Source organism: Salvelinus sp. IW2-2015, linkage group LG26 (assembly GCF_002910315.2).
Source record: "Salvelinus sp. IW2-2015 linkage group LG26, ASM291031v2, whole genome shotgun sequence".
Classification (NCBI taxonomy): Eukaryota; Metazoa; Chordata; class Actinopteri; order Salmoniformes; family Salmonidae; genus Salvelinus; species Salvelinus sp. IW2-2015.
Window position 1 is genome coordinate 47,153,744 of NC_036866.1, and position 17,648 is coordinate 47,171,391.

A 17,648-nucleotide genomic window follows, 5' to 3' on the forward strand; every position below is an offset into this window, starting at 1 on the left:
AATATTGCCTGCTAATATGAATTTCTTTTAACTAGGGAAATTGTGTCACTTGTCTTGCGTTCTGTGCAAGCAGAGTCAGGGTATATGCAGCAGTTTGGTCCACCTGGCTCGTTGCAAACTGTGTGAAGACCATTCCTTCCTAACAAAAACCGTAATTAATTTGCCAGAATTTTACATAATTATGACATAACATTTTAAGGTTGTGCAATGTAACCGCAATATTTAGACTTAGGGATGCCACCCGTTATATAAAATACGTAATGGTTCTGTATTTCACTGAAAGAATAAATGTTTTGTTTTCGTAATGATAGTTTCTGGATTTGAACATATTAATGACCAAAGGCTCGTATTTCTGTGTGTTTATTATATAATAATTAAGTCTATGATTTGATAGAGCAGTCTGACTGGGTGGTGGTAGGCAGCAGCAGGCTCGTAAGCATTCATTCAAACAGCACTTTTCTGTGTTTGCCAGCAGCTCTTCGCTGTGCTTCAAGCATTGAGCTGTTTATGACTTCAAGCCTATCAACTCCCGAGATTAGGCTGGCAATCCTAAAGTGCCTATTAGAACATCCAATAGTCAAAGGTATATGAAATACAAATGGTATAGAGAGAAAGTCCTATAATTCCTATAATAACTACAACCTAAAACTTCTTAACTGGGAATAATGAAGACTCATGTTAAAAGGAACCACCAGCTTTCGTATGTTCTGAGCAAGGAACTTAAACGTTAGCTTTTTTACCTGGCACATATTGCACTTTTACTTCTCCAACACTGTTTTCGCATTATTTAAACCAAATTGAACAGGTTTCATTATTTATTTGAGACTAAATTTATTTTATTTATGTATTAAGTTAAAATAAGTGTTCATTCAGTATTGTTGTAATTGTTAGAAATTATGTTGTTGTAATCATTACATTATATATACATTTWWAAAAAATCGTCCGATTTAATCAGYATTGGCTTTTTTTGGTCCTTTAATAATCGGCATCAGAGTTGAAAAATCATAATCGGTCGACCTCTAGTTTTGATTGTTAGTGTCTATATACATATATCACCAGTAGTACAGTGCCTTGCAAAAGTATTCATCCCCCTTGGCATTTTTCCTATTTTGTTGCATTACAACCTGTAATTTAATTTGTATTTTTTGTGGATTTCATGTAATGGACATACACAAAATAGTCCAAATTGGTGAAGTGAAATGAAAACAAATACTTGTTTCAGAAAAATACAAAATGGAAAAGTGGTGTGTGCATATGTATTCACCTCCTTTGCTACGAAGCCCCTAAATAAGATGTGGTGCAACCAATTACCTTCAGAAATCGCATAATTAGTTAGATTGCACACAGGTGGACTTAAATAAAGTGTCACATGATCTCAGTGTATATATACACCTGTTCTGAAAGGCCCCAGAGTGTGCAACACCACTAAGCGGCACCATGAAGACCAAGGAGCTCTCCAAACAGGTCAGGGACAAAGTTGTGGAGAAGTACAGATCAGGGTTGGGTTATAAAAAAATATCAAACTTTGAACATCCCACGGAGCACCATTTAAATCTATTATTACAAAATGGAAAGAATATGTCACCACAACAAACCTGCCAAGAGAGGGACACCCACCAAAACTCACGGACCAGGCAAGGAGGGCATTAATCAGAGCGGCAACAAAGAGACCAAAGATAACCCTGAAGGAGCTGCAAAACTCCACAGCGGAGATTGGAGTATCAGTCCATAGGACCACTTTAAGCCATACACTCCGCAGAGCTGGGCTTTACAGAAGAGTGGCCAGAAAAAAGCCATTGCTTAAAGGAAAAAATAAGCAAACACCTTTGGTGTTTGCCAAAAGGCATGTGAGAGACATTTGGAAGAAGGTGCTCTGGTTMGATGAGACTAAAATTGAGCTTTTTGGCCATCAAGCAAAACGCTATGTCTGGCGCAAACCCTACACCTCTCATCACCCCAAGAACACATCCCCACATTGAAGCATGGTGGTGGCAGCATCATGCTGGTCAGAATTGAAGGAATGATGGATGGCGCTAAATACAGGGAAATTCTTGAGGGAAACCTGTGTTCATCCCAGTCTTCCAGAGATTTGAGACTGGGATGGAGGTTCACCTTTCAGCAGGTCAATGACCCTAAGCATACTGCTAAAGCAATACTCGAGTGGTTTAAGGGGAAACATTTAAATGGCCAGATCTCAATCCAACTGATAATCTGTGGTATGAAAGATTGCTGTACACCAACTTAACCCATCCAACTTGAAGGAGCTGGAGCAGTTTTGCCTTGAAGAATGGGCATAAATGCCAGTAGCTAGATGTACCAAGCTTATAGAGACATACCCCAAGAGACTTGCAACAATTACAGCTGCAAAAGGTGGCTCTACAAAGTATTGACTTTGAATAGTTATGCATGCTCAAGTTTTCAGTTTTTTTGTCTTATTTCTTGCATCTTCAAAGTGGTAGGCATGTTGTGTAAATCAAATGATACCCCCCCCCCCCCAAAAAAAAAAACATCAATTTTAATTCCAGATTGTAAGGCAAAAAAATAGGAAAAATGCCAAGGGGGTGAATACTTTCGCAAGCCACTGTACATGTCCCATTCATTTCTAATCTTCAATGTTTGTTTGGTTACTGTAATGTCTGTTAATGCATTCAATATATCATTATTCCAGTCTTTTTACCGTTCTCAATGTTGGAGTGAGTGGACACATTGTGTGGCTTAGTTTGAGCGCACAAAACTAAGCTACTCTTGTGGGAAGTTTTGTTTTGTTTTTATTTATTTGAATCTATTTACGAGATTTGTCAATTTTGTCAATGTCTTTTGTTTGGAGCACGCCTGTTAATGTTGAGTAAGGACGTGCACCTGATTACGCGTAGAAGTAGGCCTAAAGGCTACCTGGCCTGCTTGCAAATGAAGGCATATAAACGTGCCCATTTGGGGATCTAATAGTATTTCTGATTGGCTTAATGTACCACCACTAATGAGCTGTGGAGCTTCTCAAAGTAATGTTTTCTTCAACACAAACAGCAAGCTAACAAAGTCTGTTTTTACATCTATTGAGAATGACAATTCCAATGTATTTGAGAAATCTTTCCAGCTCTCTCCCTTTCATAACCACTCAGCGTGAAAGGGAAAAATATCATGCTCTAATCCAGTGGAAACATCATAAAATAGGCCTACCTGATTACTCATATCCCCTGTGCAAATAGCCTACAGCTGTAGCGGGAAACAGAGGGCCCAGAATATTTTATATCCCCAAATGGGCAATGTTGCAAGGAGCTTCAGGCAGGACCCAAGTTAATTGTTGATAAAATGTTTCAAGTTCGTTGCAGACAGGCCATGCGTAGCCAATGTGATTTTATAGTATATTTATTTTCATCAGGATATTTTTTACCTGCAGGCTGTATTGCTTTTATTTGTTTGCTGTTTTTACATAGATGGCAATAGAAGTTACTTTTTAGGTTTATCATTTTCATTATAGATTTGGATAGCATTTTGATTAACTACACGACAATGATTTTGAGATATGGAGAAGTTATTATAAATTAAATGAAACCGTTCCGCAAAAATAAATTGGCATTCCACATGAAAGTTGGCTGACTCCTCGTGTAGCCTATTACAGGCAACTTCAGGAGCGTAACGGCAGAAACTTACGAAAGCCAGTAGGAGCTCTCTCACTCACACACATTTAGAAATAATATGGAAAAATACACGTTTTAAAATTTCAACCAATCGGTTGGTCAAAGAACAGACTACTTTCGGTCGACCAAGTTTTGTTTTGTTTTAGTCAGGGACYGACCTAATTATGTGACAGGCAGCTGTGTCTGAGATTGTAGATGTATGAGAAGGCAGGCAAAATGGTGTCAGAGAAAGGCTGCCTGGATCTGGCAACTAGATAAATGGTGTCACACACCACAATGCCCGTTGCGGTGGTTTAGTGAGACGTAGCATTGGATGGGAGGATTACAAAGCGTCCCTCTGACTCACCACAGGCCCATTGTTACTGTATAGGGGATCTATCTGTGAATAGTGTTCTCTCCAGCATCCGAACAATATGCAATTGTGTCCGCTGTTGCTGCGCTCGGGATAGCATAGAGAGAATTCATAGATTGGGGACCATCACAGTAGGATTACTGTAAAATGGGGTTAGTCTATTCTAGTGATTGTATTTCTAAGTGCTGATGGTGGAAGCTGGTAGGTTACTCCCTGTTCCATCGCCAAGCTAGACCAGCGCCTGAGGAGGGAGATGGTGATGGGCTACAATCCTCTCTCTGCTAACTCCCAGCGTTTTAGAGAGGTGTTAAGAGGGTCAAACATTTTGCAACAACAATAGAAAGGGAGCTTTTCTTATTGGACAATTTCAGATAGTACAGTACCTCCCTGCTTCACTGTGTTTAGGACTGCTATCTTCTGGTTAGTGCGGACTGACCACTACACTGCTGTGCCGAGGCCTTGCTGCTGAGTGGATCCTGTACAGATATCTGTCGGGGTTGTTGGTGAGGGGCAGTGAAGTCGCCCCTTCGCTTTGTGTCTTTAAATTGTCGTTTGGATGTATTGGCTCCAGTAGGAAAGTAAAAAAAAAAAAAAAAAATCTTCAATTTTTCCCCTGAAAGAAGAGTTATTTGTGAAGTGTGTTGGATCTGGGTCTTTTTAAGAGTTGGCTTTCCAGAGGACCGACAGTGAGGAGTCAGAATGTCGTTTAGGTCGTCCCTTGGTGTCTCGGCAGAGCGTTTGGGCTCTATGTGTAAGAGATGGATGGCTCGTGTCCAAAGGTCTGTATACTTGTAACTCTCTGTCCCTTTATTTAACCTAGTCACCCTGGCACACACCCTGTTTCTTTGTCTCCCTCAGTCCCTCTGCTTACTATCCCATTAACTAATCGCCAGGTGTGTGTGCCAGTCGCCAGCTTTCTCACACCAGGAGTCCCTTGGGTCCTCAATTGGATGTACACACACACACTAGAGCTGGCCGGTAGACCTTATTTTACTATATACCGGTATTGATGCACGGACCGGTTTGGGTTTTTACTTTAGCTTCTATAATGTTATTTTTATGTTTGGTTTGTTGAATGTGATACGCCGTGTGTAACGTACTAGAGGTCGACAATTATGATTTTTCAACGCCGATACCGATTATTGGAGGACCAAATAAAGCCGATACCGATTAATCAACCGTTTTATTTTTATATATATTTGTAATAATGACAATTAAACAATACTGAATGAACACTTTTATTTGAACTTAATATAATACATCAATAAAATCAATTTAGTCTCAAACAAATAATGATGTGTTGGAGAAGAAAGTAAAAGTGCAATATGTGCCATGTAAAAAATCTAACGTTTAAGTTCCTTGCTCAGAATATGAGAACATTTGAAAGCTGGTGGTTCCTTTTTAACATGAGTCTTCAATATTCCCAGTTAAGGAGTTTTAGGTTGTAGTTATTATAGGACTATTTCTCTATATACGATTTGTATTTCATATACCTTTGACTATTGGATGTTCTTATAGGCACTATAGCATTGCCAGCCTAATCTCAGGAGTTGATAGGCTTGAAGTCATAAACAGCTCAATGCTTGAAGCACAGCGAAGAGCTGCAGGCAAACGCAGGAAAGTGCTGTTTTAATGAATGCTTACGAGCATGTTGCTGCCTACCACCGCCCAGTCAGACTGCTCTATCAAATATCAAATCATAGACTTAATTATAATGTGATTCGATGGTAAATTTACAGGCACCGCATTGATTATATGCAACGCAGGACAAGCTAGATAAACTAGTAATATCATCAACCATGTGTTGTTAACTAGTGATTATATTAAGATTGTATTTTATAAGATAAGTTTAATGCTAGCTAGCACTTACCTTGGCTCCTTGCTGCACTTACGTAACAGGTAGTCAGCCTGCCACGCAGTCTCCTCGTGGAGTGCAATGTAATTGGCCATAATCGGTGTCCAAAAATGCCGATTACCGATTGTTATGAGAACTTGAAATCGGCCCTAATTAATCGGCCGTTCCGATTAATCGGTCAACCTCTATAATGTACATTTTCATAGTTTTCTTCGCTACTTCAGTCAGCTCTCTCCGCTCTCTCTCCATGCCACTTTCCAGACAGACCTAGCCACGCCCCGTCACTCAAGGATCGCGTTTGTTGTTGCTCGACCACGATACACTTGTGTTCAGTCTGCATTGTCATGCAACAATGTTGATGATGACAATGCTTTTTCCACTTTGCTTCTTAATATAAATCCACAAGTGTTCTATTATTACACTATTTGTTTTTCTTATCTGCAACCTGCTAGTTTGTCTTTTCTTAGCACGTTTTGGCTAAATCGTGTTAGACACTAATGCTAATCGCTAGCTAGCTAATAAATGTACTGAGTCAGAGCAAACGTAGCTAGCTATACAGCCTGATACCAATTATGGTGTAGACCTAAACCAGCATGTTGTTTGTGCAACAGTATATTCTAAATCAAAGAGGAATAGATGAGGCATGAATATGTTGGCTACATGAAGTACCTAAAGAGAAAACATTTAATGTRGCCAAAGATTATAGGGTCCCCTAGGAAACACTGACCAACACTTTGGGGTGGCAGGTAGCCTGGAGGGCCAATAAAAGTTGCTGGATCGAATCCTCGAGCTGACAAGGTAAAAATATGTTCTGCCCCTGAGCAAGGCAGTTAACCCACAGTTCCCCGGGCACCGAGGACGTGGATGTCGATTTAAGGCAGCCCTCCTCCGCACCTCTCTGATTCAGAGGGGTTAGGTTGAATGCAGAAGACACATTTTAGTTGAATGCATTCAGTTGTACAACTGACTAGGTATTCCCCTTTTTCCTTTGGTTCCTACCCTGTCAAAAACCYCTCTGTGGCATTTACATTCATTGTCAAACAACACTGTATTCAAAGTGCCCACTCTTTTAGAGAATTTGAATAATCATTCTATTTCCATGATTCCAACAGTTCATCCAAGTGTTTTGCTCTAAATCGCAATTGCAACATTTGGTAAAAAATATGGCCTAGATTTCAAAAGGATCTCAAATGAGTGCAGGAAATGCAGAAATGTATGAAAGTGTAGACATTTTTTTGGGGGGGGGTGAAGTTTGAACATTATAAAACAATTAATCAGAATGGAGAAAGACCCATTGAAATCACTTGTGTATGTTTTTCCACCTTAGGGTCACGTGCTACTCCTAAAGAAAATTTAGAAATGTTATTATTCAAAAAAATTCTATACCGTGATATATTTTGGCTATATCGCCCAGCCCTAACACGCACACACACATAAAAGTGATCCTTTGGCCCGCTTTGGCACAGTCTTTTGTTTGCGTGTGCAATGTGAGTGAATAATACCTTCCCTGTACCTAGTAGACTAGTAGGACCAGTCTCACAGCTAACATCCCTCCCAGCTAAATGTGGGGCCAGAGTCGTGGCGTACTGGCCCCTCCCAGCCTGGCTCAGTCGGGGGTGTGTGGGGGGGGGGGTTGCGTGTATGGTCAGCGCTTGTAAGAGGCTGCCCCTTCAGCCTCCTAGCCTAACTCAGTGGGGGCATGTGCTGACAGAGGCTTCTAGTGTGTAGTGGTCTAGGCAGTGGGCACAGTGTGATACTTACGCTATGCTGCCTGCCTGGTCTGGCCTGCTGCATATTTGCTTTTCTGGCTCAGTGGGGGTCTGAGAGGGGCTTCTGATGGTCTGTGTGGTAGACTTTGTGGTACGTTGCCTGGCCTCAGTGGTCTGGCCTGCGGACACTCCATCAGTCCCTTTAAGGCTGGCCCTAACTTAATCACCCTGAGAATGTTGATCCCCTCTCAGGGCCTGGCCAAGCAGCATGGTACTGAGGGAGAGAGAGCTCTGGGTGTGGCTCTTGTGTTACTGTCTCTCTAAATTGTTTGTTTTAAAACAGCGGCAGTCAAAGTACTATTGCATTGTTTGTTGGTGAATGAAATACAAAAAGACTCACCAGGCACAAAAATCCCCTGAAAGGCTAAAACAAGGATTAAACGTACACAACCAGGGTTTATTCTGGATCAAAAATGGGCTTAGGTGGTTGGCGTGGCAATGAGCACCTTCGGCTTGTTTGAGACCCCATCTTGGCGGTGACTTTAAAAAAATATATATTTCATCCCGAAAATGTATTCCCCTCCCAATTTTTATTTATTTTTACGCTGTTTGTACTTTTAGGCAGCCTGTCCAAGGATCACAATGGCAAAAAAATCCCYGACTACTGTTGGAACAATACAAACACATCTCATCCTTGTCTAACTAGCCACTGCCTCTCTCCCACTCACATTAATACACCAGGTACTAATCAACTCCAATTTGTGGGAGGAGCCAATGACCTCACTCATTTCACACGGACTGAAAACGGGACACTTTTACAAACACTAGCACATTTAGCCTTGATTCAATGATACAAATGGGGATTGTCCATTAGGGTTGGGCGGTGTCCAGAGTTTCATATCGTCATACCATCCTTCTCGCATGCTGGGATTTACGGTACTACTAGCTTAGTACACGAGGGCACCAAAAAAAAAATGCAAAAAAGCCCATTGGTCATCTATTACCAGACCAGACTGCTAACAAAATTAGCACAAGTAATAGTGAATTTCCATGGAGGCTGCTAGCTAAATATGCTAACAAGTGCAAACAAAATATACAAATTGCAAAGACAGGCGATACAGCTCATAAAGTTATACATGTAAAGGTATGAGCTACCGAATATAATTGTTGGTGTGTTTTTCGCGCAGAAAAAAAGATAAAGCACATAAKAAATATCTTGCTGCGTTTTGTAAACGCAGATCTAAAATGTTTCTTAATATTTCTGCTCGGCATCAGACTAATCTTGTGCTTCTGTTACACTTCTTCACTCCGAGAAGTCACAAACGGGCATTCTATCAGCAGACAGTGCTCTGACTGACATTTCTCGGGTAAAATGCAAGATTTACTTCTAAGCAAAACATTAGGAAATGTAGCTGGCTACATTCTTTCTATGGTCAACAATAGAAATATGATAGCGATGCATCGTTTTTGCCAAGAAGGCTTTGCTTTTTCATTGTACGCTCGTTTACTTGTGTTGCTGCCAGCCAAATAGCTTTGCTCTTCTGTTGTCATCTGATGAAAATGAAGCTATTTTCTGCCGAATGTGTTTCATTAATGTATTTTMTGTGAAGGGAAAACTATAGTTGCATGTCCCCGATCACTCTATTGAAGCAAAACAACACTTGACTTTCAATATAAAATGCGACCTCTATCCATACACTGCTAAACTCACCTGCTCCCACATTCCCCCGTTGTGCTATTTACAAACAAACACGTGACTGGCTACACTGTTCCTGGGAACTATCGTAAGCTTCATAATGTGAAAAACGCTATCTGCTTTATCTCCTAACGTATTGTACAAGTTGACTGCAGATATTTATTTTAAAAAGTAACTACAAATATACATTTTTTATTTAAAAACGTAAAATAATTTCAATGGTATTGAAAAACCATCCCGCGGCTATTTCCAAATACCCCGGTATACGGTATATACCAGWGGCGGTTGGTGCCATTTTAAGATTAGGGAGGACCATTTTTTWWTWWTTTTTTWWWAAAGCATATTGGATGACTGTTATTCATATTCCATTCACCCAGCTCAATGTAACATTTAATAAGTTTAGGCCACTACATAATACTCACATTTTCCCTATACCCATCATGAGGTTGCTACAACCTAGCCTACAAATGAAAGTTTACAATGTAGGTGCACAGGTYGAGAGCGAAATTTGAGTAATTAAGGCGACAGACTAACACACATTCAATACCACCTTGCACACTATTGCCTGCATCTAGCTGATCTAGGGTATAATGATTAGTCCAAACAGTTGCAATCGAGAGTTTCTATTGGACACATTTTTCAACAGAATTGGCAGAATCAGTAAAACCCTGATCACCCGCGCACACCGTTTACTTTCATTGCAGCCACATACAAACAGTATAACCACTTTGCTCGTTGTATAATTCCTTCTCGCATCTATGAGCTCTCCTCTCACCTTTTCCCTTCGGGTTTGGACTTCAGTGCACAACACAACAGCTGTCTGTGACCAGGCGAAAAAACATTTCCAAGCCAAACCTTCATACCATAACCACTAACCACTACACACAGCCTACATCATAGTCACCATATTAGCTAATGTCATAGTCAACATAGCTACTAGAACTATGTGTTAGTAAACCCGCAATAAATGTAATAAAACCAAAAGCTTACCTTGACTTGGAAGAGTTCCAGTGTTGGATAGCCATAGCCAGCTACCTAACATAATATCCCTCTCTGTTTGAGCCGGGTGTTTGAGTAGGCTAAACTAGCTAGCTGCATTCTCTCTCGCTTCTCCTTAATTTTTGAAGAAATTAATTKGTTCATAACTGTTCAACTATTGTCGTTCTCTCTCTTGGAGTCAACTACTCACCACATTTTAATGGACTGCAGTGCTAGCTAGCTGTAGTTTATGCTTTCAGTTCTAAATTCATTCTCAGATTTTTTTTATTGGGTGGACAACACGTTAGTTCATGCTGCAAGAGCTCTGATAAGTTCGAGGACGTCCTCCGGAAGTTGTCATAATTACTGTAAGTCTATGGAAGGGTTTGAGAACCATGAGCCTCCCAGGTTTTGTATTGAAGTCAATGTACCCAGAGGAGGATAGCTTTTGCTGTCCTTGGGCTACACCATGGTACTACCCTAGAGAGAGCTGTTGAGGCTACTGTAGACCTTCATTGCAGAACACTGTGTCATCCGTCAGCCAAGATTGGCTACAGTTGTGTTCTCTAAAATATAAGTAAAAAAACAACTATATGGTACAGGTTTTTGTGAAAAACTGGCCCATCGCTAGGAGATGTTAGTGCTATATTGCAAATGCGTTGCAGAACATTTTCTACCAATACCACGGTGCAACCAGATTTTAGTTTTTTGTACGTGTAACTGCCAACACGCTGCTGCTCAACAGTATAGCTTCCTTGCTCACCTCCTCGCACTGAAGCTGGTTCTTGCGTCCTCTGTCTTGCAAACACACGTGACCGCCATCTGGAAACACCTTAGCCAGCTGCGCCATCAAAAAGCTGGCAATAAGATGGTAGGCCCTGGTACTAAATTATCCTAAACTAAATATTGTACTAAGCCCTTCTTCCCTCTCCACCTCTCCCCCACAGCAACGGCAGCAACAGCAGCAAGATGAATGGTTCTATGGAGAACCTGGATACCCCTGACCATGACTCCATCAAGATGTTCGTTGGCCAGATCCCCCGCTCCTGGACGGAAACCGAGCTCAAGGAGCTGTTCGAGCCCTACGGGGCCGTGCACCAGATCAACATCCTCCGAGACCGCACTGCCACACCCCCCCAAAGCAAAGGTAAATCAATTTTAAATGTCTTCAATAAAGCCCGCTCTATAGCAGCAGAAATAACTTTACAATAGCCTAGGCCCTAGAAGCCAAAGAGAAGACGGAAACTGTCACAACTCACACGCTCATGCAAACTCACTTTGTTTCATGACCGCAATAAAGAATAGCCAAGAGGTCACTTCAATACAACACACACACACACACACACACACACACACACACACACACACACACACACACACACACAGTGCTGTCACTCAATGTCGGTGTTAACAGGTGCAGTAGGCTGTTTGTGTGTGCGCGCTATATTCCCGAGTCTATTACTTTGAACATAATAGAAACTTCTGTTATGTTTTCCGAGTTATACCAAATAACAACCTTTCTTACTCCTGTGCATTATGGAAAACATATTTTCTTTCCTCGGGTGGTTAAGAGATGTGTAAAGAAGTGAGTGAGCAAGGGAAAGACGGGAGAAAGGAGTGTTATTTGCCTGCAATTTTCCATTAAGACATCCATCAGCGGTTCTGTTTAGGCTCGCAATTAGCCGAGACAGCCAAGTAGAAGCCTGCAGTTCTGAAAGCCTCTGCGACTGTGTGTGGGGTGCGTGTGCATGCCACTGAAAGTGCCCAGCCCTCTGGAATTAACCACATGTAAATATGGTCTTTGATGTGAAGTGAAAATATGTTTTATGGCGGCCAGGCGTATTCCCATTATTTATTTCACTGTCTCAATCCTGATGTGAGGGATTCAATAAGGATTGAAAGTCTTAATCCTCCAACTGGTGGTTTTGATGTGGATTGTGGATCCCTCTCTTTGATGTTGGTACTTTGTGTCTGGTCTATCTGTCACTGCCAGTGCTCAGAGCTGGGAGGGAGGGAGGAAGGGATGAATGGAGGGGGGAGCTAGGCCTAATCTCACAGTTGCAGGCTGGAGAGTTGTCATTGGAATTTGCTCAGGTATGTTGTTCCCAACTTTGTACCGCTGAGCTGTGGTGATATTACACTGCACTGTTCTAAGCAAGAGCCTGCATTGAACTTGAACCCACCCCCACCCCCGATTTGAAATGAGAATTCATCTGCTTATTAGACCTCTGTATAAACTTGTAAGTACATGTATACCCAGGCATCTGTCAAAAACACCAAATGAGTCTTCTGTGTACTTAGACCAGTGTCTCCTGGGTGCTGTTTAATATAGAGTAGGGTTGAGGCGGTATCCAAATGTTCATATCGCCATACTGTCCTTCTCTCATACGGGATATACCGTACTACCGGCTTAGTACACAAGGCGATGCCAAAAACCGCAAAAACAAGCCAATTGGGTGTCTACCTGAATGCTATCAAAATTAGCACAAGTGATAGCTAATTTCAATGTAGTCTGCTAGCTAAGTATGCTAAGAAGCGCCAATGAAAAAAATTCATTTTAAAGACAGGCAATCCAGCCCATAAAGGTTTGTGTAGGTGCTACCGAATGTCATTTTTGGTGAGTTTGGACATTTACAAGCGAATTTGAATGAGAGACATTGTGTAAATGAACAAAGTTTTGACGCATGCTTCTCTGAACGAAGAACAGTACTGGCTCTGGAGCAGCATGTGTAGGCTACACGCTGTGTCTGTGTGGAGTCTGGAGTCGCTAGAGCAACGCCTGCTCTGCTCAAAGAAGAGTGGAGAGGAGAAGACAGACTGACAATGGAGAGGAGGAAAAACACAAGGAAATCAAGATGGTGGCAGCTCTAGAAATAACTAATCCAAAGGGCTGTGACTTCTCAAACACAGCAGAAATCTAACACTATATGATGCCCCGTCTCCTTATTAATTTAGCCACTTACTTAGATAACTAGCAAGTTAAACTTAGGGGTTAAGTTAATTCAGATTCTTATTGTAATTTCTGCTCCGCATCAGACTAACAGGCAATCTTATCAGCAGACAAATCAAATCAATTTTTATTTGTCACATGTGCCGAATACAGTGAAATGCTTACTTAACCAACAATGCAGTTTTAAGTAAAATACCTTAAAAAAATCTAAATAAGAGATAGAAGAAACTAAGAGCAGCAGTAAAATAACAATAGTGAGGCTATATACAGGGGGTACCGGTAGAGTCAATGTGCGGGGGCACCGGTTAGTCGAGGTAAAAATCAAGCTATGCTTCCTCCATAGAAACAGGACATGTTTGTCCTCGACAAATTATACAAGCTACTTTTATGTCTGTTATAGATTATGCGGATGTTATCTACATGCATGCTACGGCATCCACACTTAAATCGCTGGATGCTACTTATCATTGCACACTTAGGTTTATTACGGGTGCTAGCTACAGAACTCACCACTGTTTTTATATCAACATGTGGGTTGGACTTTGCTGTCCATGAGACGAGAACAACATGCTCTCGTGTTTGTCTATAAAGCACGTCTGAATAATTTACCTTATTTATCATCACTCACCAACATTAGAATTATAATTCCTAAAACCAGGTCTCAAGCATGGATTACACTTGAGGTCCATGCGATCTCCAGAGAGTTGAGTTAGGATTTCTTATAAGCTTCCGGGTTCGTGTCCTGCTCCTTAATTAAAAGCGGCAGCTCTACCCTTTAGCCCAGTACGGATGTTGCCTGTAAACCATGGCTTCTGGTTGGGGTATGTATGTATAGTCACTGTGGGGACGACGTCATCGATGCACTTATTGATAAAGCCAGTGACTGATGTGGTGTACTCCTCAATGCCATTGGAAGAATCCCGGAACATGTTCCAGTCTGTGCTAGCAAAACAGTCCTGTAGTTTAGCATCTGCTTCATCTGACCACTTTTTTTATTGATCTAGTTACTGGTGCTTCCTGCTTTAATTTTTGCTTGTAAGCAGGAATCAGGAGGATAGAATTATGGTCATATTTGCTAAATGGAGGGCGAGGGAGAGCTTTGTACGCATCTCTGGTGGTCTACAGTTTTTTTTCTCTGGTTGCACATTTAACATCCTGGAAGAATTTTGGTAAAACTGATTTWARTTTCCCTTCATTAAAGTCCCCGGCCACTAGGAGTGCCGCCTCTGGATGAGCGTTTCCCTGTTTGCTTACGGTGATATACAGCTCATTGAGTGTAGTCTTAGTGCCAGCATCGATCTGTGGTGGTATGTAGACTAGAGGTCGACCGATTATGATTTTTCAACGCCGATACCGATGMCGATTTTATTGGAGGACCAAAAAAGCCGATACCGATTTAATCGGACGCTTTTTAAAAACATTTTATTATTATTTATTTTTTTACATTTATTTTTATTTGTAATAATGACAAATACAACAATACTGAATGAACACTTTTTTTAWATACTTAATACATCAATAAAATCAATTTAGCCTCAAATAAATAATGAAACATGTTCAATTTGGTTTAAATAATGCAAAAACAAAGTGTTGGAGAAGAAAGTAAAAGCGCAATATGTGCCATGTAAGAAAGCTAACGTTTAAGTTCCTTGCGCAGAACATGAGAACATATGAAAGCTGGTGGTTCCTTTTAACATGAGTCTTCAATATTCCCAGGTAAGAAGTTTTAGGTTGTAGTTATTATAGGAATTATAGGACTATTTAGTATTGCCAGTGTAACAGTTTAGCTTCCATCCCTCTCCTCGCCGCTACCTGGGCTCGAACCAGGAACACATCGACAACAGCAACCCTCGAAGCAGCGTTRCCCATGCAGAGCAAGGGGAACAACTACTYCAAGTCTCAGAGCGAGTGACGTTTGAAACGCTATTAGCGTGCACCCTGCTAACTAGCTAGCCATTTCACATCGGTTACACCAGCCTAATCTCGGGAGTTGATAGGCTTGAAGTCATAAACAGCGCAATGCTTGAAGAACAGCGAAGAGCAGAATGAATGCTTACGAGCCTGCTGGTGCCTACCATCGCTCAGTCAGACTGCTCTATCAAATCATAGACTTAATTATAACATAATAACACACAGAAATACGAGCCTTAGGTCATTCATATGGTCGAATCCGGAAACTATCATCTCGAAAACAAAACATTTATTCTTTCAGTGAATTACGGAACCGTTCCGTATTTTATCTAACGGGTGGCATCCATAAGTCTAAATATTCCTGTTACATTGCACAACCTTCAATGTTATGTCATAATTACGTAAAATTCTGGCAAATTAGTTCGCAATGAGCCAGGTGGCCCAAACTGTAGCATATACCCTGACTCTGCGTGCAATGAACGCAAGAGAAGTGACACAATTTCACCTGSTTAATATTGCCTGCGAACCTGGATTTCTTTTAGCTAAATATGCAGGTTTAATATGCAGGTTTATATGCAGGCCCTAATTAATCGGCCATTCCGATTAATCGGTCGACCTCTAATGTAGACAGCTACGAAAAATACAGAAATTCTCTAGGTAGATAGTGTGGTCTACAGCTTGTCATGAGATACTCTACCTCAGGCGAGMAAAACCTTCGAGACTTCCTTAGATATCGTGCGCCAGCTGTTTACAAATATACATAGACCTCCCCTTGTCTTACCAGAGGCTGCTGTTCTATCCTGCCGATACATTGTATAACCCGCCAGCTGTATGTTTATTCATGTCGTCGTTCAGCCACGACTCGGTGAAACAAGATATTTCAGTTTAGTGTCCCGTTGGTAGGATATACGTGCTTTTAGTTTGTACAATTTATTATCCAGCGACTGTACGTTGGCCAATAGTACCGACGGCAACGGCAGATTAGCCACTCGTCGGCGGATCCTCACAAGGCACCCCGATCTCCTCCCGCGATATCCCTGTCATTCGCAGGAGAAAGAGACTGAAAAGATGAGGGCCTGTTCGGCTGTCTGGAGTAAATCCCTCTAGTCCGACTCATTAAAGAGAAATTCTTTGTCCAGTTCAAGGTGAGTAATCGCTGTTCTGATTTCCAGAAGCTAATTTCGGTCATAAGAGACAGTAGCAGCAACATTATGTGCAAAATAAGTAACAAACAATGCAAAAAAATAAAAAAAAATAGAAAGGTTGGTTAAGAGCACATAAAACGGCAGCCATCTTCTCCGGCTCTCTGACTGATGTGTAACTACTTTTCTCGCTGTAGCCAGCCAACTCTTCTCTGGTAAAATGCTAGATTAACTTTTAAGCAAAACATAAGGAAATGTAGCCGGCTACATTTTTTCTATGATAAACATTAGAAAAATGATGGCCATGCATTGTTTCTGCCAAAAAGACCTTTCTTTTTCTTTGTATGCTCATTAACTTGTGTGGCTGCCAGCCAAATAGTGTTGCACTTCTGTTGTCATCTGATGAAAATGAAGCTATTTTCTGCCGAATGTGTTGCCTTAATGTATTTTCTGTGAAGGAAAACTAGTTGCATGTCCCTGATCACTCTATTGACACAAAAAACACTTGACCTTTAAATATAAAACGTGACCTCTGGCAATACACTGCCAGACTCACCTGCTCCCACTTTCTCCCGTTGTGCTATTTACAAACAAACACGTTGCTGGCTCAACTGTTCTGGGGAACTACGGTAAGCTTCATAATGTAAAATAATGTGACCGGCGAAATGAAGAACGCAATCTTTATCCCCTAATGTATTGCACAAGTTGACCGCAGGTATTTACTTAAAACGTAACTAACTACCAATATGAAAACATGTTGAAAAACCATCCTGTGGCTATTTCCAAATACCCCGGTATACGGTATATACGATATACTGCCGAAGCCTAATACAAAGCACATTGTGTGAGTCGATAAAACACCCCTCAATGCCGTTTCCCCCTCCTCTTCGTGTCATCCATCTTGCTTTTGTTTGAATCCTCCTGATTGTGTTGGAATCAATCCATTTAAATCCCCACTTCAATTTAGGTCTGTTTGTTCTAGCCCCTATCTATTTTGAGAACGGTCAAATTTGTAGCGTATTTTTTTTTTTTTTTAGGTCATGATGACGCCAGGGTATCTGACTGCAGGGTATAAATACATGATAACCAGCATGCTTAGCTCTTAGCCCTATGGTTTATTTAGCCTCTATGCAGCAGGGAGGGGAAGCACAGTGAGAGAGCGGAGGGAAGATGGTGAAAGAGCGAGAAAGATTCATGGTTTATTTAGCGTCAGCAGAGTGCTGGGGGGGGGTAGCACTGAACAACTGAGAGGGAGAGAGGGCGACACAGAGGGGAAGGGGGGTGCAACTCTGCAGGGGTGGCAAAGTTAGCGTGGCGGGGGTGGCCAGTGACAAAATGTAGCTGTTGTAAAGATAAGGTCCTGCAATTCTACACATTTTGCCATGTATTTTGCCATCTCAGTGACTCAACCATTATA

General features: G+C 41.3%; 1 protein-coding gene across 8 annotated transcripts in view; it reads left to right on the plus strand.

Annotated features, from left to right (window-relative positions):
• The window catches only part of LOC111952361 (CUGBP Elav-like family member 2), a 71,745-nt gene that overhangs the window by 22,033 nt on the left and 32,064 nt on the right, over positions 1–17,648 (plus strand). For all 8 annotated transcript variants that reach the window (XM_023970947.2, XM_070435321.1, XM_023970949.2 and 5 more), the window contains exon 2: positions 11,176–11,375. In XM_023970947.2, the coding sequence (XP_023826715.1) occupies positions 11,176–11,375 (200 nt within the window). The remainder of the gene's footprint in view (positions 1–11,175; positions 11,376–17,648) is intronic.